This window comes from Girardinichthys multiradiatus, chromosome 7, assembly GCF_021462225.1.
Source record: "Girardinichthys multiradiatus isolate DD_20200921_A chromosome 7, DD_fGirMul_XY1, whole genome shotgun sequence".
Taxonomy (NCBI): Eukaryota; Metazoa; Chordata; class Actinopteri; order Cyprinodontiformes; family Goodeidae; genus Girardinichthys; species Girardinichthys multiradiatus.
Window position 1 is genome coordinate 39,507,700 of NC_061800.1, and position 24,163 is coordinate 39,531,862.

At 38.0% G+C, this 24,163-nt stretch overlaps 1 protein-coding gene across 7 annotated transcripts in view; it reads right to left on the reverse strand.

Annotated features, from left to right (window-relative positions):
- epb41l5 (erythrocyte membrane protein band 4.1 like 5) overlaps nucleotides 1–24,163 on the reverse strand; it is a 53,642-nt gene that overhangs the window by 11,389 nt on the left and 18,090 nt on the right. For all 7 annotated transcript variants that reach the window (XR_007038958.1, XM_047370179.1, XM_047370181.1 and 4 more), the window contains 11 exons: nucleotides 22,321–22,365; nucleotides 20,522–20,574; nucleotides 15,242–15,362; nucleotides 14,998–15,085; nucleotides 14,823–14,911; nucleotides 14,646–14,715; nucleotides 11,700–11,869; nucleotides 10,911–11,017; nucleotides 9,888–9,906; nucleotides 9,331–9,376; nucleotides 9,117–9,226 (listed from right to left, as the gene is read on the reverse strand). Coding sequence is in view for 6 of the 7 variants with exons in the window: in XM_047370179.1 (XP_047226135.1) it covers nucleotides 9,117–9,226; nucleotides 9,331–9,376; nucleotides 9,888–9,906; nucleotides 10,911–11,017; nucleotides 11,700–11,869; nucleotides 14,646–14,715; nucleotides 14,823–14,911; nucleotides 14,998–15,085; nucleotides 15,242–15,362; nucleotides 20,522–20,574; nucleotides 22,321–22,365 (918 nt within the window). In the remaining variant the exon portion in view is untranslated. The remainder of the gene's footprint in view (nucleotides 1–9,116; nucleotides 9,227–9,330; nucleotides 9,377–9,887; nucleotides 9,907–10,910; nucleotides 11,018–11,699; nucleotides 11,870–14,645; nucleotides 14,716–14,822; nucleotides 14,912–14,997; nucleotides 15,086–15,241; nucleotides 15,363–20,521; nucleotides 20,575–22,320; nucleotides 22,366–24,163) is intronic.

Sequence of the window (24,163 nt, forward strand, 5' to 3'; positions counted from 1 at the left end):
GGCTATAGCTGCAGTAAATGTTTGATCTACAAAGTATTCACCTTAGGGGGCTGAATATATGGCACACATTTTAGCTTTTTATTTGTAGAGACTGTAGAAAACCATGCATCCTTTTCTTTCCGCTTCACAGCTTTGCGTTGGCCCGTCACATAAAACTCACAATAAAAGATACACTGAAGGTTGTGACCAACAGAACCCCCAAAATGTTCAGGTAGTAGAAGTATTTTTACAAGGCGCTGCACACATAGACATCTTCCTTGTATATGCTAAGAAAATGTAAACTTCATGGCAAAGGAACAACTCAAAGGACTTCAAAATATGACACAACAGCAATCCTATTAATATTGAAAAACAAAGAGTATCAAAGGAGGGATTTTTTTTTAGAAAGTTACACAACCATCTGTTTCCATACTTTTATTTATTCTTTCAAATTATTGTAAAGCAGTTATGATAAATACAGAATTTGGTTGCAGTCATGTCAACATGTTTATAATCACTAATATTGTTAAATCATCTTCATTAGTTAACTAATGAAATACAAAGAACAAAGAATCAGTGGACCATCAGATGTATACTACTTATACTCAATTATATTAAGCATTACAATGAATGCAGCTCCTTTCATAAAACCCCTTTCACTGCGTGAGCACTACTGAGGTTATTTATACAAATAAACAGCAGTAAAACCCGGCAGTCTGCCTTTACTTATGATTGAGTAGAATAAATATTTGTTGCATTGTGGCAGAAGTTGGATGAGAAGGCACTTCGGAAAAAGATCTAAATGTGAGTCTTCATGTTGTCCAGACTCAACACTGGAGGCAGAGACAGGCAGCCGACTTCAAGCAGAAGATAAAAAAACATCTTCCTGTATTTCGATCAGAGGACATGGACCTGGTTGGGAATTTTTGGAATGCACCTCTGACTAGAGGGAATGTGGCTCTGTTCTGTGGCTTCAGTGTATCCATGTTTTTAGACAAACTGGTGTACAAATGAGAACTATTTAATGCCCTCTTACCCGACTCCCTTTTATAACAAACAGATGAAATGTTAGAACAGAATAAAAATGACAAATTTAAGAAGAAAAAAAAAAAACCAGTGGGACAAAATGCCGATCAAACTAATGTAGCCTGGGTTTTACTTAAAACAAAGAAAAACTGTCGATTCGAGACAGAAATCAATCCAATTTCATCATGAGGTGGGGAGAGGTCATGAAAGAAGGAAACGTTAAGAGGATGGACAGCAGAACGGGAAACGATAGAGTGACTTTAAACTGTCACATTTCTGAGGATTAAAGAGAAAAGGGTTGAGACATGGATGGAGACATTAGGACATAAAAAGAGTCTGATCCTGGACTCAGTGTTTTATCCGTCTCACCAAGTAGGTTCCTTCATAAATACCGGCAACTTTTTAATGTTCACCTTGGTGCAGAGCCATTCTCATCTTTTAGTAGGTAACAAAGTCATCAGAAGACAAAGTGAGAGTGTTGTCAGATGGTCGCATGCGTCCAGCTCCTTGTATTGTGTTCTGATGAGACAGGGGCAGGAAGGATGGGTTGATGTGTGGATGGAAGGATGAACGGAGGGAGATGGAGACCTGATAAAACACGTGGAAAAAAGCAGTGAAGGACAAGAGAACAAACAGGAGGTGGGAATGAAAAAAAAGTGCTGTGCTCTGAGGGTTAGTGTAATGGAAATTCAACATTAGCAACATAGAAAAAAAACAGGAAGAGGAAGAGGAAAGCAAAAATGATGAGAAAGAAGCAGAAAATGAGCAGATTTAAGGCAGCTTTTAAATTATTTGTAAAACGTTTGTGCATAATTTAACATAAAAAACAGCCCCTTTATATATCTTAAGATGACAATGTTAGATATTCCTGGCGATGTAAAGATGCTGAATAAGCTGTGAACCTTGACTGACTGACTGGCTTCTGTGGGTCAGAGTGGGTGGTTACTGATCAAATTTAACAACATGCCATTAACCATTTTTCTAACTTGAGGACACTAAACACCTCTGCTGCAGTGAACTTGTGGTACATTGTGTACTGGTTTATCTTGTTGGATTAACAAACGTGCAGCTTCAGGTCTTCCTATTCAGTGTTTCCAGAACATAGTACATCCTCTCCGAACATTACAAACAAAAGCCCAGTTCCTGTTTCCTCCATAGGTGGGTTTCAAGGGAAAGAAAGTTTGGGAACCACTGCTGTAGTACGTGTTTTATGATAGCATGTGTCACATCGGTCATGATCGGGTTTAATATGTTCAATCCAAACTACAAAAAGCTAGAAGCATTTATTCGTTTAGAAGAGAACATTTAGTTTAAAATGATTCAGATAATCCTTTATATTTTTTCAGATCCATATTGGAACCAACAGCTTGGTTGTTATTTGGATCCAGGACGCGTCTTATAAACAACTTTCTCTTACAGGTTAACTTACATGTGAGCCACAACTAACACACTTTACGAAATGGTTGGGTTTTAGGACATTTGCAATATTAAAATAAGATGTTTTATTTATTTTTTAAGAAATGACATCGGAAGAAGAATTTGTTACACAATCCATAGAAATAAAAAAAGCACCCTCATCAGAAATTAGTGCGCTTACTCCTGGGTTTAGAGGAAGGTTTTGATAAGCCCTGTGTTATTTACATTAGTCTGTCTAACAAAGTGGAGTTAATGAGTCTCACACAAACGGATGAGTCATAAGCTGTAGATTTGCACTCTTCAAGTATTGCAGGGAAGTAAAGAGTCTAACAAGAATGAGCAAAGTCAGAAAAATAGAGAGAAATGAATGACAGATCGCTTCATAAAACAACAATGTGAATAAAAAATGACACCGCAGAGGTTAATGGGATTTTAAATTAATTTGATTATTATTTTAATCAGTAGCACTCATTTTTTATTAAAGCAAGTTGGATTTGTTTTCATATATCTGAAAAGACAAAGGACACACCCACCAACTGATTTTGCATAAGCAGAAGTGTCAGTGTCTATGTCAGCAGAACGTGTAATAGGATTACTATCCCATCGAGAGTGGCTGCTCATGTTGTGAGGAGACCAGCTAGAGGGTGCAGTGCGCAATTCAAAATCACCAACATTTTATTTAAAAGCAAGAAAAAATAGATGTAAGGAAAAATGCAACTGATCAGACTGTAATACGAGTCATTTAACATTGTCACACTGCTTACCTCAGCTCAGTCAGTTGTACACAGCAGATACCTTTTGATTAATTTTACCATGATATAAAGACAGAACAAACTGGAACCTTAAGATCTCATGTCATGGTTAATAGAGTCTTTTCCTAATGATTAGAAAGGCTTCCAAGGTCTGGACAACTTTGCCTTGAGAACACTGCTACATGTTCAGAGCAAAGTGAGAAAGTGTTGTCTGTAACTCATTAATGCAATAATAAATGCAGCTCAACCCAACTCCAGTCCCATACAGCCACTGTCCTGCAACTTTAGATGCATCCCTGTTGCAATACACCAGAATCAAATGGATGGCCCATAACCAGGCCTCTGCAGAACATGATGACAGGCTGACGGGATAATACAGCCATGTGATTCCGGTGTGTTGGAGCAAGGATGTATCGAGTTGGAGCACAGTAGCTCCTGAGGTCTGGAGTTGAGGATGCCTGAGGATCAGGTTGGCAACATATGTAGGACTGTAGATATGGTTTTGTTGGAGCTAGTTTACATTCAATGAGATAAGTCTACTCAGTTATAAAAACCTAAAAGTCCACTGAACAGCAGCAGCAATAATTGTGTGTCTGCTCATTGTGGTGCAGCAGAATTATTTTTACACTATATTAAACAGGAGTTTATTAAATACTGTGCAGTTTCTTTGAATTGGTCTTTTTAGATTTTCTGCAGCAAAACCTCTGGGTGTGCATCCTGTATTGTGGATTTTGAGGCAGCACTGTTCAATACGAGATTTGACCCAACAAAATGGCTACTTTGATGTCCTTCAGCTTATCCCTGCATTCACGGCAGAAGGACTTTCCAGGGTCAAAGTACTAGGTGTCTGACTTGTATTTTATAAAGGTGACCTTAACTTTGACTTAAATCTAAATATCCGTCAAAGTCTAACGTTTTAAAACCCAAAAGACTCAAAACCGCTAAGATCTTCCATTAAAGCCTCTTCGTAGTTTAAGGTCCTCCTATTAAGATGGCAGACAGGAAAAGCCTACCTCTCCTCTATCTGTGCACTGGCAAACAGCTGGCTTAAAGAAGGCTCCTACACTTTTCCCTAACTTACAAAAAACACAAACTTTCCAATTTGGCAAAATTTCCAGCTGTGAAAAACCCGGCGCTTCATGTTGAGGACACTAAAGAACCAGAACCCATCACTCTTAATAGGGTAACTGTTTTCAAACCATAGTTTTAGCTGTTCAGCAGCTGACTGCAGGCCTTACCTGAGCATATACAGGTACATCTAAAAACAGAATACTATGAAAATGTTAAACTCACATATAATATAGATTCTTTTTACATAGAGTGAAATATTTCAAGCATTTATTTCTTGTAATTTTGATGATTACGGCTTACAGATAATGAACACCCAAGTAACAGATCAATAAAAAAAAGCGTTGCAAACAGAAATGTCAGGTCAGGCCAGTTCGCTGGCCAATCACAGACGGTACCACCATGGTCACTGAACCAACCTTTGGCACAGTTGGCATTGTGGGTGCCAAGTCCTGCCAAAAATCTGCATCTCCTTAAGGCTTGTCAGCAGAAGAAAGAATGAAAGTGTTCTAAAATGTCCTGCTAGATGGCTGCGTTGACTGTGAACATCAGAAAACACAGTGGACCAGAACCAGCAGATGACATGGTGACCCAAACCATCGCTGACTGTGAAAACTTCACACTGGACTGTGCCCCTCCACTCTTCCTCCAGACTCTGAGACCTTGATTTCTAAATGAAATGAAAATGTTACTTTAAACTAAAAAGAGGACATTGGACCACTGAGCAACGCTCCAGTTCCATTTCTCCTCAGCCCAGGTAAGACGCTTGTAGCCCATGTGTAGGATTCATCTGTGTTGAGTGGCTCTTGAGGACTTCACTTCTTGTAAAGTTTCTCCATATTCTTCAATTGATTTTGCTCGACAATCTTCTCAAGAAATACTCAAAACTTTCACTCTGTAATGAATCTAAGTACACAGCAGTAGAAATAATTGTTCCTTTTTCTATTTTAGAAGCACTTACTTTGTGTTCTACATTTTTCTGTCATATTTTTGTATAACTACCGTGACACTGTGGTATTTAACACAAGGGTATAAACTGTTAGAATCTCATACTGACTGATGAATGTTAAGGGGTTTTTCAGTTTTTATACAGGAAGCTTAAAAATAACAAATACTACACTTCTTTTTCTTTCAGCAATCAATGCTGCTGCCCAAACATTTACGAGAGTAAAGTTTTCTCACATGCCAGGAAAGGTAATAGACAAGAAGCATATGAAAGGACATATTCGTACTCTCATGATGACGTCAGGGTAAACATAGAGTATACAGGTCCTTCTCAAAATATTAGCATATTGTGATAAAGTTCATTATTTTCCATAATGTCATGATGAAAATTTAACATTCATATATTTTAGATTCATTGCACACTAACTGAAATATTTCAGGTCTTTTATTGTCTTAATACGGATGATTTTGGCACACAGCTCATGAAAACCCAAAATTCCTATCTCACAAAATTAGCATATCATTAAAAGGGTCTCTAAACGAGCTATGAACCTAATCATCTGAATCAACGAGTTAACTCTAAACACCTGCAAAAGATTCCTGAGGCCTTTAAAACTCCCAGCCTGGTTCATCACTCAAAACCCCAATCATGGGTAAGACTGCCGACCTGACTGCTGTCCAGAAGGCCACTATTGACACCCTCAAGCAAGAGGGTAAGACACAGAAAGAAATTTCTGAACGAATAGGCTGTTCCCAGAGTGCTGTATCAAGGCACCTCAGTGGGAAGTCTGTGGGAAGGAAAAAGTGTGGCAGAAAACGCTGCACAACGAGAAGAGGTGACCGGACCCTGAGGAAGATTGTGGAGAAGGGCCGATTCCAGACCTTGGGGGACCTGCGGAAGCAGTGGACTGAGTCTAGAGTAGAAACATCCAGAGCCACCGTGCACAGGCGTGTGCAGGAAATGGGCTACAGGTGCCACATTCCCCGGGTCAAGCCACTTTTGAACCAGAAACAGCGGCAGAAGCGCCTGACCTGGGCTACAGAGAAGCAGCACTGGACTGTTGCTCAGTGGTCCAAAGTACTTTTTTCGGATGAAAGCAAATTCTGCATGTCATTTGGAAATCAAGGTGCCAGAGTCTGGAGGAAGACTGGGGAGAAGGAAATGCCAAAATGCCAGAAGTCCAGTGTCAAGTAACCACAGTCAGTGATGGTCTGGGTGCCGTGTCAGCTGCTGGTGTTGGTCCATTGTGTTTTATCAAGGGCAGGGTCCATGCAGCTAGCTATCAGGAGATTTTGGAGCACTTCATGCTTCCATCTGCTGAAAAACTTTATGGAGATAAAGATTTCATTTTTCAGCACGACCTGGCACCTGCTCACAGTGCCAAAACCACTGGTAAATGGTTTACTGACCATGGTATCACTGTGCTCAATTGGCCTGCCAACTCTCCTGACCTGAACCCCATAGAGAATCTGTGGGACATTGTGAAGAGAACGTTGAGAGACTCAAGACCCAACACTCTGGATGAGCTAAAGGCCGCTATCGAAGCATCCTGGGCCTCCATAAGACCTCAGCAGTGCCACAGGCTGATTGCCTCCATGCCACGCCGCATTGAAGCAGTCATTTCTGCCAAAGGATTCCCGACCAAGTATTGAGTGCATAACTGTACATGATTATTTGAAGGTTGACGTTTTTTGTATTAAAAACACTTTTCTTTTATTGGTCGGATGAAATATGCTAATTTTGTGAGATAGGAATTTTGGGTTTTCATGAGCTGTATGCCAAAATCATCCGTATTAAGACAATAAAAGACCTGAAATATTTCAGTTAGTGTGCAATGAATCTAAAATATATGAATGTTAAATTTTCATCATTACATTATGGAAAATAATTAACTTTATCACAATATGCTAATATTTTGAGAAGGACCTGTACCTTCTGTCAATCCTAGTATTTTATAATCTGGCCTGACAGATTGTGAAATGATTTACCTTTGACCTCAGTTGCAACAAAGAAAAAAGAACCACAACATATTATTCATTAAACAAAGAAGTCTATATGAAAAGGTTTGTGAAATATTAAGTTGAACCCAAAAGTCTTACATGAAAATTTAACAGTGTAATTTATTTTAACAATGACTTCACTAAGAATTTGTTATATTATATATTCTCTCACATTTAGATCAGTTGTATAATTGTCCATTATTCGATCTATACAAAAGTAAATTATTTATTTTCTTTGATTTTTCTCCTCCTTTCCTGTCAAGTTTTTGGATTTTTCCATTCAATTCAGTTTTATTTATATAGCTCCAATGCACAACCCATGTCGTCTCAAGGCACTTTACAAAGTCAATTCAATCGAATCATATAGCTTTCAAGTCGGGTACATATATTCCAATTGATCCTAACTATCAAACAGTCAGATTTAGTTTATTGTTCAGATTGGTTGAAAGTTTTTCTATCTAAGGAAACCCAGCAGATTGCATCCAGTCAGTGACTTGCAGCATTCACTCCTCCCGGATGAGCATGTAGAGACAGTGGAGAGGAAAAACTCCCTTTTAACTGGAAGAAACCACCAGCAGAACCAGAACCAGGCTCAATGTGAGCGGCTATCTGCCACGACTGAGTATTCTGAAATCATTCTGAGGTTTGGTTATTTGCTTGCTTTAAGTACAGGATTACGAAGTAAAATCCAGCTCAACACCATATGTAAAAACTTTTTTAACTTACCTAAATTTGTCTATATGTAACTGAATCAAGTAAAAGGTTTTATATGTTTAAATCTGTGAAATTATTATTTTTTTCCCTTTGGATTTGTGGGATGGAGTTCTGTTGATGCGTATAATAGAAACATTGTGAAGAGGGATGTTTTAGTAAAGGATTAGAGAACAGCGGGCGGACAGGACATTAGATGACCGGGAAAAAAGTACAGTCTAGAAGAAACCACAGCCTTAAACAGAACAGATAAGAAGCTGAAATCAAATCCCATCCCTGATTCAAGCCACCAGAACATGATCCCAGCAGAGCATCCCAAATCATCACAGCTTCCTCCACCAATCAGGTTGGCATTCAATGCTGATTCAAAAAGTAGACAAACAGCACATCACCAGGAACTGATGTTTGTCCGCTGCAGGAAAACATTTATCAAAGCCAGAAATCAGGGTGCCCACCACTGATCGGTTAAAGCCAGAGCCGGGTTTCCGAGTTCGGTTGTACCTACCAGCCCGCTTCCAGATCAGGGCAATTTATCTTCAGTACATGTTAATACTGGAACACAAGGGAACAACGTAGGTTGATGACAATTAAAGTCACTTGTTTGCATATGCATGAGTTAATGAATCCTTAACCAAACCTGTGATAGAAAAAGCACATTAATATTTGGTAACCAGAGGCAGCAAGATGAAAAAAATCCAACAGTGAAAAGATTTAAATGAAAACTTGATATATTCTTATACAAAACCATAATCAAACTTGTTTTGTTTTTGTTTTCAGTTGCTGACAAACACTTGAATTTTAATAAAAGGTATCAGCCTGAATGCTCCCTTTAGAACAAGTGAAAATGCTAAAACGTTAGTAATAAAATAACAAAAGGCACGCCATTATCTGCTTTCTCTCTGACTTTCTTCTTTCGTCCTTTCACTGCTCACAACAAGACAGGGTCAGCGGATAAGTCCTGATAAGCCACTCACATGGCATTAGGGCATGAAAAACACACCTAGCTATCTGCCCAATTCTATCAGCTACCACCAGGCCCAGCCAGCCTGGCCCAACCATTCCTAATCATCATCAGTGAGCCACTGACAGTTTCAGATCCAACAGGCATATACAAAAACCCCTTTTTAAACAATAATCTAGCCAAGGTTGCTGTATCTTTAAATACGGGTAAAATAATACATTCATTAAAAAGGCTCAACGGATTCTCAAGATACCAACCCTCGTTTTTCTCCTCCAGGACTTCTGGGTAAAGCCTCGATTTCAATTGGTCCACAGGTTGTAGCGGTTATCGGGCTCACCCCAGACCAGGCGCCTCTGCTTGCAGAAACCTAAGATAGGAACCAAAGCAAAAGAAAATATTAAAAACCAGCAACAAAAAATTAAAGCGCAGGAATCTACACAAATAAAGGCAGCACAAAGAAATGCTGCTCACCTTGTTTCCTTTATTGGAGCTCACGCCATTACCTGAAGAAAGCACCCTGAGAGAAGAGAGACACGAAGGGATTTCAATAAACAATTGACAACACATCAACACATCAAGCTGCCTTGAATTTCAGTCATAACCATCAAGAAATCCTCAACTGTTCTGAAACACACTGTATTGTTCATCAAATCCAACTCTTATGTAAATCTATGTAACAAAGACTTGTATTAGCGAGGTCTTCTGAGAGCATTTCTTTACGTTACACTATTCATTTGCAATCTACTATTAACTAATTAGCAGAGTAATTTATTATTTTATGACTGAACGGATACCAGAGCCCTGTTTAAAAAAAAAAAAAAAAGCTACACGATTAAAGTAACCTGCGGGAAACAAGATCTGCTGAATCGAGGCGCATTTTAATGTTATGAACCACAACAACGCAGCAGCTGTTAAACATACAGAACAACCACAATACAAATCCACTGTGCCGGAAAGCATAAAAATACAGCGTATATATCGTAAATCTCTATGCCAAATGACAGAACAAACAGGGTTTTTGTACTTACTCCTGGGTGTTGAATGGTCCTGAAAAACACAAACAGCACATTGTGAGAGCTGGAGATTTCTTCCTCCAAAGCAATCAAAGATTCAGTAAAATTAAACATGAATTATTAACTATGTAAAAAGAAAACACTCACTCATTTTTATTTAGTTACATTCAGAGGAAAACGAAGTTATGCTTTAAGAACGTTTTTAATGACTATGTGAATACAATCGTGACAATAGTTAAAATGCTTCCAGAATAAATGTAACAAGTAAATGTTTCTGTTTGCATCTCTCTGCCTCTAAAGAAGTGTCCTGTGTCATGTTGGTGAAAACGTGATTCTAGATCAGGAACACAACTGGTTCTATAGTCTCTTCAGCTGTGGCTCTTAATAATAAGGATAGAAAAGTTAACTGACACACAGGCTAATCTCCCTCAGTCCCTCTTTGAAAAAGAAAGGACAAAAGGACATGCTACTCAGGAAAGTCACATGGGTGTTGATCTCCATAAGCGAAACAATGGTTTCATGCAGCATGTGTACAGTCAGAGCAATACTTAAATGCTTAACAACATCAACAACTGCGGCTGTAACAAACGAGACGGGATGAGGAGCCAAGCTTGTGCCGTTGGACAACTGCACCACAGAGAGGCTTCTTAGGGTCAACATGTCTCCACAATTCACATCTTTACCAAGGGTGTCAATAACTGTGGAGGAGGCTGCATTGATCGTGTGCAAAGGACTTTCTAAAGCCTGTATCTGATCATTTTGTTCTTAGGCTTTCCTTTCTTCTTCAATCTTAATATTAAAGTAAAAAGAAATAGTTTAGGCTCGTTTTAATTGCTAGCTTAACGTTTTAGATTGTGAAGACTGTAAGAAATGCTTGTTTTTAGAGCTTCAATTCTGAAAGACCAGAGAAAATGTTTACATGGAGCAGAAAATTAACTTTTGCCTCAGAGTTTAGGACATTACTAAAATGCAGATCATTAAGCCTGCCCTCTGAAAAAGCTAAGAACATATTTATATGATTTCTTTAGTTTACATCACCTCTGTTCTGCATGGTTCTTCTGGAGTAACGACGACTAGGTCTCCTCTCAAATGAGGTTGAGCGCCTCGCTTTACTGGCCTTGGTTGTCTGATACTCTGTCTTTCCACTGGTCAAAAAAACACAGACAAAAGTTATTTTTATCTTCAGAATTTCTAACATAACCTAAATATTTGGTGAATTTCACTATCAGTGCAGTAACTATCAGAGCATTGACCCCTGCTGAACTCTGAAAGCATCCAGGCGATAACCTTTCTAACAACAAAACCCTGCAGCCCCCCATGTTGAATCAACACTACCACCATTGCTTTTCTCACTGGATAACTTTTAAACACACAAGAGGAGGGCAAGCTGGCGTCTGCACTATGTTGGCACTACCAGTGGTGAACTAATTTAGGTATATGTGGATAAAAAAGGGTATCTGTTGCACAGAGAAAAGGATTTAATACAGTAATGTTAGGATTATTTTTAATTAAGGCATATTGTTGTTTGAATTTGGAGTTGTATGAGTCTCTCAAATGTCTCATTTTCAGATTCTTCACTCCATCACCATCTTGAGCAGTCCTAAACACTGAATACACAATGGACTGGAGAGCAAACTCAAACCTCTTCCTGCCTAAAGTTACAAGACGTCTTGCTAACAAAACAATGCTAAAAGAAAAGCCCAGCTAAATTCTTTCTGGTCACAATAGAAATGTTTTAGCAATCCAACAGTTCTTCAGGTGTAAAAGAAACAAAACCAAACCATGAAACCCATTTTTCTCCCTCGAGTTTGTCTGTGAATTTGTTACCTGTATCTGAAGCGTGACCCCATACGTATGAACCCAGAGCGTGCAGAGTTTTTCTCCACCGGCCCTCTGAGCCTGAAGAAAGCGTGGTGTTCCACTGCACACTTCCACAGATGCTTACAGGCTTTGGGATGGTCCATCCTGAAGACAAAGGTGTGCTCCTGCTCTTTACCCTGAAAAGGGGATAGATTTGATTAGGTAGGACACAAAACATTCTCAAAGAAACAGTACTCAGTAAAAACCCTTTATTGATTTAAAATGCTGCAGTTTGAGTTCATATGAAAAGTAAAATGGTTGTGTTCCATATGGTCCTAACAGAGCAGAGCTAAGGAAAGGCAGTTAGCTTATCCTCCAGCTGCCTAACTTCACTGACATCTCCTACTACTCTCCATTTATGAAGGATTTCAGTTCAGTTTAATTCTAAATACTTTATTTACTAGATAAATTAGTGCTATTTGCAATTAATGCCGCAATTAACTTTGCATTTTCTATTTCTGGTTTGTCTTTTGTTGAAAATACGTCTAGCACTACTATGTTCAGATGTGTCAATTTCCCGGGCAAAGCCATTAAAATCACTAACCTTGTGCAATTTATTTGTTTTTATTGCCCATAGAAAGTACACCTGGCCCCATGCTTTTTTATTTCCGTTTCCTGGATGGAGCCAACCACTGAACCATACCTGCCATTACTTGGTGATTTCTGTACGGTTTTTCCTTTCCCATAGAAAGGGCTCCTAGCCCATAGAAAGGGCTCCTAGCCCATAGAAAGGGCTCCTGGCCCAGGACTGCTGTTCTTTCCACATTTAGAAAGTAACAGACTACAAAGAAAGATGATGACCGTCTCCCACAACGCGTGCCGCAGCTAATCTAATACCAAAGGCGTATTTTTGCTTTGCTTTTCTTGATGACAAAAAAAAAAATCCTATTCTTAATATATTTTGTTCTTGTTAAGGATAATGAGAATTATACCATCCACTGACATGCTTTGAGGTAAATATTAGTGTTTTTGTGCCCATTAAAAATATGAAATATTTTAATTAGAGAAAAAAAAAAATTATTGTGATTTTATTTTAAAGCACAGCTGATATCTCTTTGTTTCCAAGCGTGCTTCAGAGAAGTATGGGACGTTGTTTTAAGTCCTTTTTCTACTTCCCAGAAATAACTGGTAGATTACTTGCTTCCAGTATGAACAAGCTGAACAAAGGGTTAGGGCTAACAATGACAGTAAAGGGGTGAACTGTAACTCAGCGTAACTCTGACAGAAATCCCGAGATGCATTTCAGAGTTGGAGTGCTGAATCATCATGTCAAGATATCTAAAAAACAGATCCACAATAAGAACTGAATAAAACAAGGATCTCAACATCCTTATGGATTTACTTACATTCCTGGAAAGCAACATGGTTTAATGGCAATTCCCCAGTTCACTCAACATCTTAGTTTATCTACTAGCATTGTAATACTCAGTGTATTTAGAAAACAAAACCTCAAGTATGCATTTCTCTCTTTGAAATTTCTGTAAGAGCTGAACAGTTAAACCTAGAACATGGCAGTATGACAATATTGTTTTTGCAATTTACTCATTAGTCTAATAGCAAAAAGAAGGAGGTTTTCAAGCTGAAATTGAACTTCTGTGTGAAGTGTGTGTCACGGTGTTTGTGTGTGTGTGTGTGTGTGTGTGTGACAGGGGAGTGGGGGTTGCATACCAGAAATACCAGAGGGGGCAGGTTTCTTTATTAACCTCACTCAAAGACCCCTGGATGGACATAAACAGACTCTTTGTCTCTCTTTTACAGGATTATTACAGTACCAGTTTTTTTTCTATCACAGTGTTACATATTGTAAGGCTTAGACACAACATCAAAAGGGCATTTACAGAAAAAACTTCCATACAAAAAATCTGTAAAATATGTTGAACAAAGTTCTGTTTGATTTATGTGAAATTTGGTAAAATGCTAAGATTTATGGTTTCTAGATTACTGTACGAGACCAAATAAAATTAGGTCAGCTTTGTTCCAGTTCCATGGCTGAAACCTTTTGTGTTTCAGGCACCAAATATGTTGAAAGTTCACAAACTTTAGCAGTGTTATTGTACACCATCCCTCTTTGTGGAGTAAAGCTCAGTTTGGGAACATTTCCACAACAGGAACCATGTTATTTTCCTCTGGGGCCATCATTACCTCCATGGGTTTTCATTGTATTTACCAGGTTAAACACAGATTACCATGGTAGACTCAGCCATTAGAAAAAGGTAGGTAGCACTTTTTCCAGGATGGAGTTTTGTGGAGAGATTGCAAGGCCATTAAAATTGGCTTCATTATTGGGGTTTTTATTTTTCAAAATTATAAATAGTCATACAGTAGTTTGAAATAGCCTAACTCTCAGTTTTTGTTTTACATTTAACAAGACGATTTTACTTTTAAAATATATTAAAAACTTTCTCTGCCTTTGAAGTGATTATAATCCAGTTTCAAAGAGTAAACACTGTCACAATGCGAGGTTTAATCCTGTCTGCCGCCGTTTCTTTTCTTCTCTCACCCTGTTAATTAAAGAGCACTGGAATCCAGGTGGGCAAAACCCCTTTAAAACTTTTTACAGTTACACTTTTATGTGGAGTGTGTAGGGACTCTATTAAGGTTACAAACTATAAAGGCTGTGACAAAATCATTGATTGTGCTTTTATTGCTAAAATCATGCTTTTAATTGCCCAATGGGGTTTCTCTCCCACTCTCAGTCACTGGGTGAGACCTCTATAAGCACTAATGCTGTGGCAAGATTTACCAGTTAGTCCTGTTTTGGATTCCAGAGTAGAAACACTAAAAAAAAAACTAACCAATTAAAAAAAAAAAAGACCAGAGCAAATGAAAAATGAAAATTGTTCCAGGTCCTATCATCACAATGAAAAAGCAAATGGTGCAATCATATTCACAACAGTCAAGTGTTTGGTTCACCTGGTCGTCGTCCTCCACCACCACTAGTGTCAGTTTGCTCTTCTTGAAATCCAGACGAGTTATCTTGGGCCTAGAGTGAAGGAAAAAAAAAACAAAAATCAAATCAGGTTTAGGACTCGCAGGTAAAAGGAGTTAAACAAAAGTATATTGGATAGTTTTCATAATCATCAAATATACCAGAAGAAAAGTCCGATCTTTGTTTCGCCTTCAAACACCAGAACTCCAGTGGGTGTTAAACCCAGACTGTACTCATTACCATCTCTTGCCTACAGGGCATAAACAGAGGATAACTGACTATTATGTTCTTCTGCATGTTTCATTTCTTGTTCATCATAAAACAAGGCATATTTACCTTGACCATATGCATGTCCACCCCATACATTTCTAACCACTTCGCTTTATTTAGGTAGTTGATCTCAGCCTGCGCTGGTGTCTGACCTCTGAAAAATAAATGAACCCAAGCTTACAAAGAAAGAAATATCAGGGAATTCACAGAGTAAAACTAGAGAATGAGGCAGATTTAACCCTGAAATGTTTGTCCTAAAATGTTAACAAATGCTTTTTTCTAATAAATTCTAGGCCAGTTAAATGCCCACCTGCACTCCTTCCATGCATTATATATTGCAAGCTCCATATCCTCTGTCTGCTCTGGACTGAACCGGAATTCTGAGACCAGGTCCAGATTATGTTCTAGTGGCTCACAGTCACCTAATTCAGCTGAAAAAAAAAAGAGACAAACACAAAATGAGTTTAATGAGATACTCATCAGCTGTTCACAATAAAACAATGACAGATCATAACCAGAAGTCAAAAGTTATGTTAATAGGGATGGGTACCGAATTTGGTACTTTAATAGGAACTGACCGAATTCCCACACTACTGAGTAGCGATTCACGTAATCGGTACCATGTTTCGGTACCTAAACGCATCATTGTGACACTGAGGGAGTGGAAGATTGGGCGATTTGTCGGACATGAACCCAGCATTGCACGCACAAGAGCGTAATGACGTCAGTAGCTGCTGGTACCATCAACAAAGCATGGCTGATAGAAAGCGCTCGAAAGTATGGCTCCACTTTTCACAATGCGGTGCAGATTACGCTCGCTGCAATATTTGTGATGCAGTGTACAAGGCCATCGGTGGGAATACTTCTAATCTGAGGAAGCTCCTGCAGCGACTCCCCTACCACTATATTCTTCTGAGTGTGTGTATTTACACCGACATGGTTAAGCACAAGATTTTTGTCAAGGCTGAACAGACAATTTTCGTCAGCCTCAGATCTACGGCTACAACTTCTGCATTCAGCACCGTTTGGACGCCTGCATCCGTTAGCGACTCGTCTGCACCCAGCAACATGGCTGGGTTTTAATTTGTGCATTGCACTGCGGAGTCAAAGTTAAACGGTTTAATGTCGAAGAAATGTTTGAAACAACTGAGATGTTACAATACAAACAGCTGGATGTTGTTTTGATATATTCATTAAAGTTTATATATTGAGAAAAAACTAATTAAAATGAAAATGTATGAGATTTTATTATTAAACCAATTAACATTTAGTATCACATAAACAGACACAAGTCTGAGTACCGGTATCGATTCCCAGGTACCGAGTATCGGTACGGTATCGGTTCAGATGTGAAACGTACCCATCCCTATATGTTGATAACTGAATTTTTGTTCATAATAGTAATAATTAACCTAAGTGCAGCACAAAGTATAAAATCAACACAAATGTCAACAATTAAAGGTTTCTGTCAATAAAAATCAAGATAAATTGACAAAATAAATAAATAGAACTGAATTAAAAAAATAAAGGTATTGAAATATAACTAGATCATCACTGCCTCACATATTTTTAACTCATGTTTATAACCATGCAGAAGGTACATTTTCTTCCAGTTTTAAGGTCAACTACGGCTACATTCACAATGCAGGTGTTGATGCTCAATTCACATTTTTTGCTGAAATCCAATTTGTTTTCTGTAGTCATTCAAACTACTAATTAAATGTGACCGCCATCAGTCTCCTCCTGCGCATGAAGGTCGCTGGCGCAGTAGGGAATGTAGACGTCCCGCAGCAGCACACCGTTTACGGAAGTAATAATGGATGTCGGCATCTCTGTTGTTGAGCAATGGGAGCCGACAACATTATAACCACATAATAACAAGGTGAAGAAAGTTAAGAAAAAAAAGAAAGCACAACTATTAACAATGGCGTTTAGTGGAGCAGTGACTGCTGCTTCTGTAGAGAAGTCTGGGTGGACGTGAAGTTGGATAAAATGACCGCTCTGACTGCGGACGCTTTGAAAACTAATGGATATGTATCCGTGTAGTACCACATATGGAGGTGCCAGAAAAGTGGATTTTTGGGAGGTGAAAACATTGGAATCGGGCCGTTCTGACTACCATGAAAAGTAGCATATGGGTCGCATTTAGCTGCAGTTTGAACGTAGCCTAAGGTTCACTATGGTGTCAAAAGGCTGCGTGTTTCAAAAAACACAGATTGTTGCCATTGTACCTTTCCTCAATTTACTGAGATTTTACAGATTATTCTGTATTTTCTTTGGTTGTGTAGAGTGTAGAATATTCCTTCACCTCCCCCAACTATCTCTGTCACCTATCAGTCAGCTGTGTGATAGATAAAGAGGAATTCACACATGAAGTTACAGGACAACCCATTGTCAATTCACTTTTAACGATTAAAATACAACTGCTTCGAAACTACTGCTAACAACATGCTAGTAGAGTTAGCATAACTGTTGGTAAAATAAACAGCCTACAGGAGGCTATGGAAATGGATAACCAGGCTAATTAACAGCTACAAATACCTTGTCAGCCACCTAAACATTACTTTACAAAAAGCAGGATGGAATGGCAGAAAATACAATAATAATACAAATATAAATGTCTTAATTTAGCTGAGGTTTCTTATTCTTAATTTTAATTATGTGCAAAAAATAAACTGACTTAAAAGTTCCTCTAAATTCTTGAGATTAAATACAATTTTTAACCTTAATCTTAAAAATGGCTACAGCTGAAATGTGTTTTTAAAATCAGTTTTCATGAGTTCATTGAGCAACTGACCATGATTTTATCGGGAGTTACTCACAGGTTTTCAATACCCCTACTTAACTGTGCATTAATCTTAAAATAAATATCAAAAGATAAAAGTTGGCGAAAAGTAGAATTTTCTTAAATTGAAGTGCAAAATGACTGTTTCTATATACTGTTTATATGTACTGTGGCGAAATACTGTAGTAATGTGTAGTTATAATTTGGCAATAGTAGTGGTAACAGTTGGATTTATGTTTTTACAACAAAAAACTATTTTTTTTTTTTTTTTTTTTACAATTTTATGTTTTTGTTTCAGTAGAAATATCAATTGCAGAGGACTGCTTGCATATAATATTTGGTACACTTTAAATTCCATTGAGACCATTTCAACAGCCATGCTTTCAAACTTTGCTTTCCAATTAAACATTTTGGCCACTTTAATGGACTTTCGTTGTCCACAACCTGAAGTTCTTAGTGACGGAGATCCTGATGCTCATCGAGAGTGGTGTAGGCATTGGATGATAACTTCAGCCACAATTTATAAAAGAAGATGCCAAACTGGAAGCTCAGTTCCTCACACTAAAGATGGATAATGAGCGCTACAGGAGATCCTTCCTGCCTACAGCCATCAGCATCTAGAACGGCTCTTTGAAGTAACCCGTATAATATGAGCTACAACAACATTTAATTTCCCTCTGGGCTTAATAAAGTATTTATGAATTTAATTGAATTAATTATCCTCAACCAGAGATTTTCCACATTCAGAATCAACTGTAAAGCCAAGTTTATGCACACAAACGTTCAAAGGTCAAAAAATGATTTCTAGATAAGTTCAAATGTTTAACTAGTGTTGAGCAAATATATTTTATTCAATTAGCTAACAACTCACAAGCAAAAGAAATGATACTTTGTGCCTAAAAGTGTTTCTGAAACTGAATTACTTTACTTTTTAGATAAGCTAAGGTAGCACTGATTTTATAGAGAATTTTAAAGTATCTTGATCAACTTTAGTTACTTGATACTTTAACACATCACACGCTCTTCATTATACTCAAGAACAAACAAAATAAGTTAACTGAACTTAAAAAGTCCACCACTGAAAAATCTAAATAACTGGCATACAACCTACACATCCCAGAAAGCATTAAGAAAAGGGATCTTAATCAATAATCTAATAACTGTTTAATATTTCAACAGTTCAATCAAAAAATAGGCCACATTTTCTATTATTATAAGTATTTTTTCTGCAACACTCTTACAAAATCTACCTTTTGGTTATCTGCGGGTAATAGAACAGGAAATCATTCTTTCTGTAAAATAAATCCTCAGATTTTATGAGTATTATATGGTCCAATATAGGTTTGTGATAAGAGTTTTAAGTCATGCCTCCTCCTAAGCAAGAAACGTTTGATTTTATGTTAAGAAAAAATATGGGCCTAGAAGCATATTTCAGCCTGTAGTCCAACTTGTCTTTACTTTCCTTTATCATGCCACTGCAATGTACTTTTTTATTTATTTTTTTGTCACTGCAATGTCATATAAAGCACTTTGAAATGTCTTGTTGCTAAAAGATGCTAGACAAACTGTCCTTGCCTTGGTGACGTTCTGGATGCATCTTTTCTGTCAGCTATCTGGGATTCTGGACTCTCTTCTGTCCACCAACACAGTGAAAACTGGGGTCTCTAACAGCATTTTATTCAAATCACACATAACTTAAAACAATCTGACTCGACACATGCAGCAAAACAAAGCCTTTGGTAAAGACCTGCATCTCACTCTTCTGAGGATATTTGCTCAGGGATGTGTTTGTTGAGGTGCAAGGTCAAGATCAGCTCCTGTCCACCATGTGTTGGTTTGCCTTGTTCATAACTTGGCTCATAACACATTCTTCTTGGGGCCCTAATTTATCATATACGGAAAAACGACTTTCCACTCTAATGCAGCCCAAACGCATCTCATGAGCTTCTAAAGGGGGCAAAGAAAACCTTAGATGGGTTTGCTACTAACACTTTTCAGATTTAATAACCACCTGAATTAAAATTACTTGTATATCTTGACTGCTGCATTTAAAGTAAAACAATAATCCAGACAAATTTGACAAACTCATTCAATCTTCTGGCCCTGAGGGGAAAACAGAGAAAGGTTCGAAGAAGAAAAAGACTGACTGAGGGAAAGAGAGAAAACAGAGAGGGTGTTGGATTAGGGGGCCTCTGAAGAGGGTGGACCACTAATGAGCTGGCATTTAACCCAAAACTGGCTATGTATGTGTATGCACGTCTATCCAAGAGTTTGCGCACGCAACGCCATTCCATAAATATCTCTACCAATGGTAGAGTGGTAAGTGGTTCTGAAATAACTAAAATGACTTTTCTAATCAGAGGTTTATATCCAATTAATGAAAGAATTTGACAAAAGATGCTCGAATTCAAGGAAACGTATCAACAATTAGCACTAGAAAACGTTTTGGTACAAACAGTAATGTTTGTATTTAATTTTATCAGGTGAGCTGATAAAATAGTTCTGGCTTGAATAATACAAATGTTGCTGCATAGAAGATAAAAGTAAAATCTAGAGATGCTTCTTTAACTACAAGAGACAACACATCAGAACCTGGTCAGCTGTTAATTTTGCATTATTTGCTTTTAGCGGGTAGTTATACATAAAAGTTATTTATTTGACACATAAAATTATCCCAGTAAAGTGACTGTTTGACTATGTAAAGCCTGAACATTTTTTTCACCACAGGCAAAACTCTGTGATCATATACTGCAAACTAAAATAAATGCTAAAGTTGATAACAATCAGAAACTTTGCTGTACTTACCCTGCAAAGAGAAGGCAGCCAACTCCACCGCTGTGTCAAATGGACATTCAAGCCTAAAAATACGAACATAGGCTTTACCAATTCCTAACAGATACAGCAAAATACATTTAAATCAAATAAAAGGCTGTTTTACAAGCTGACATGATACCATGAGGTTCTAATGAGACACCCAAGAAACAAAGTGAGACATAAAGCTCCACTCCTCAACTCGCTGTTCTGAAATGTACAATTTTACACGACTCTGCTGATGTACGATAGTTGGGACAACAAAATGTTGAGGAACTCACAATCCAATAAACCCGAATGTATTTTCCTCATCTGCAGTTACATTGAGGACAGATCTTAGGGTATGATACAGGCACATCTGAAAATATTTCAGTATTGTGGAAAAAGTTCAATATTTTTGTCACTCATTTCCGAAGTTGAACCTATTATATTACATAGATTGGTTACACACAGATTGAAATATTTGAAGACTTCTTGTAATGTTGATTACGGCCAACAGATAATGAAAACCCAGAATTCAATGTCTCAGAAAATTAGAATATTAGATAAGTACAATTAAAAGGATATTCTAAACAGGGATGTCAGGCCTCTGAAAAGTAAGTTAATTTCTCTGCACTCAGTACTTGATTAGGGCTCCTTTTACATGAATTACTGCATCCATGCAGCGTGGTATACAGGCATCAGCCTGTCAATCTGCATAGGTGTAATGAAAGCTCAGGTTGCTAAGATAGCTGCCTTCAGGTCATCTGCATTGTTGGGCCTGGTGTCTCATCTTCCTCTTGACAATACAGGACAGGTACGTTTAATGGCTAGTTAAGCACAGTAACACCATGGTGACTGAACCAGCTTTTGGTATTTTTATCAGTGTGGACAGGCACCACGTCCTGCTGGAAAATAAAATGAACATCTCCATACAGCTTGTCAGCAGCAGGAAGCATAAAGTGCTCTAACATTTCCTGGTAGATGGCTGCATTGACTGTGGACTGCAGAAAACACAGTGGACCAACACCAGGAGATGACATGACACCTGACTGTGGAAACTTCACACTGGACTTTCAAGCAACATGGATACTGTGCCTCTCCACTCTTTCTCCAGACTCTGTGACCTTGATTTCCAAATGAAATGCAGAATTTACTTTTATCTGTAAAGAGGACTTTGGACCACTGAGCAACAGTCTAGTCCTTTTTCTCCTCAGCCCAGGTAAGACATTTCTGACATTGTCTTTGGTGCAGGACAGGCTTGACACGAGCAATGGGACATTGGTAGCCCATGTGTAGAACTGGTCTGTACGTAGTGGCTCTTAATGCATCGACTCCAGGCTCAGTCCACCCCTTGTTAAGCTGCATCAAATTCTCAAATGGGTTTTGTTTGGCATTCAGCATTGTTCAGAAAAGGTGAACACCACAATATTCTAATTTTCTGAGACACTGTATTTTGAGTTTTTATTGTCTGTAAGCAATAATCATCAAAATTACAAGGAATAAAGACTTAAGTAGGAAGTATTTCTGAAATGAGTAGCAAAAAATATTGAACCTTTTGATGATATTCTAAATTTTTGAATGTGGAAACCTTTACCCTGTAAAAGCTTATCTGTTCCTGTCTTCTGAATCACTTCAGAACAATCAGCTGGATGCTCATTCAGCCGATTGTTCAGAGGTTCATGAGAGCTAATGAGTAGAACAAGCCACCAAAAATGTCTTTTAAAATAACAGCCAAGTGATTCAAATCCAATTCTACTTCCTTCTCTTAATTTCATCCTTCCTTATAGTGCATATAAAAAAAATGTACATACTTGCCACTGAGGACGTCTTGCTTCAACTGCAACACAAAAAGGTATCTGAAAGAAGAAATACATGGAGCAGTTAATCACGGTGACGGATGGCAGGAGATCTGATTAAGGTAACAATAACTTTAACCAAAATGACTACACAGAACCAAATGATGTTTGTGTTTGGATAAGGAAATCCTTGAACAATTAGTCTAGGATACAACTATGTGTTACTGTGATCTCTGACGGATCAGATTAATATTCAGACTGAGGTATTACTAACATAAAGAAAACAGATAATTAAATCTCTATATTAATCTCTGAATCTCTACAATTACAATTAATGAACAGTTTATATTTCAAATATTAATTCGCTTTCCCCTGTAGAATACTATATTTATGTTTGAAGTCACTGATGATTTTAGTAAAATAAACAACTCAATATATTTAATAATGTTGGAGTAGTGGAAATATAACAAATATATGGTGAACTGATCACAAGTTGTCCACAGTTCTGTTATTGAGAAACAAAGGATCAGATGAAAATAAGATTGTTCAGTTTGTTGTTTTGTTAATATTTTGTAAGTATAACCTCATCCAGGTTTAAATTTGAGTTAAACATTTAGGTGGGGGTGTCAGTGTATTACTGCCCATTAATTTAACCGGCATGTCTGAACGCCAACACAAAACAGTGAAGAGGAACATTTTGCCTCCTAAAGACTGACCTAATTAGCAACATGTACAACTTAAGGAGGCTGTGGCTCAGTGGGAAAAGAAGCCGTCCTGCAATCCTTTCGGATTGACTTGTGGGTGCAAGTCAAGTTTTTCCTCCTGCTACATGTTGATGTGCCCCTGGGCAAGGCACCTCAAGTTCTGTAAATTTGTGCGTGTTTGTGAGTGCGATTGTGTGAATGTGGCTCTAGTGTAAAGCACTCCGAGTTGTCAGTATGACTGGAAAAGCGCTATATAAGTTCAGATCATTTACTATTTAACCAACAATGGTCCTAGTATGGTACCCTGGGGAACCTCAAAACGGACAGTCAGCTTATAACTTGAACCAGGACAAAGATGTTCCCTTGTTATCAACAACATGTTCCAACCAGAACAACAATATGTTATGATCCAATGTGTAAAACCACTAAAACGACAGAATTCCCTGAGTTTACAGTTGAAAGAAAGTCGATAAAATCTCTTAAAACGAACGGTCTCAGAGCTGTGCATGATTTAAAACCTAACTGAAACAATCTCTATCTAAAAACTTTTTGAGCTTTCTCCAGACTCGAGAGAAAGGAAAGTTGGGATTCTGGAAAATGGTTGGGACGTTATTCTTTTTCAAAAGAGGCTACTGCACAGCAGCAGTTTTAAAAGTATCTGTAAGCCAGCCTGATGACAGAAACTTGTTAATCCAAGTAACAAGAAGGAAGAAAGGCCACTAATAAGGAAAGAATGATGGACACGGAAAAAAAAAGTAGGATGAACACATGGAAGAAAAGAAGGACACAAGGAAGGGAGGGAGAACACAAGAACCAAGGAAGAAAAGCAGAAAGACACAAAGGAGGAAGGACAAAAGAAAATGAAAGACAGGACACAAGAAAGGAGGAAATACACAAGTAATGAAGAAAGAAAGAACAAGAAAAAGAATGGAAGGACAGAAGGAAAGACAGAAAAGGAGAAGAAGAAAGGATGCAAGAAAAAAAGGAAAGAAGCAAATCTCAGAAAGCAGGACAGAAGCAAGGAAATAACAAGAGAACCAAAGAAGGAATGACTGGAAGAAGGGAGGCAGGATACGAGGATGGAAGGGCAGAGGAAAGGAAGGAAAGAAAAGGTGGGACAGAAGACAGGGAACAAAGAAGAAAAGAAGGAAAGT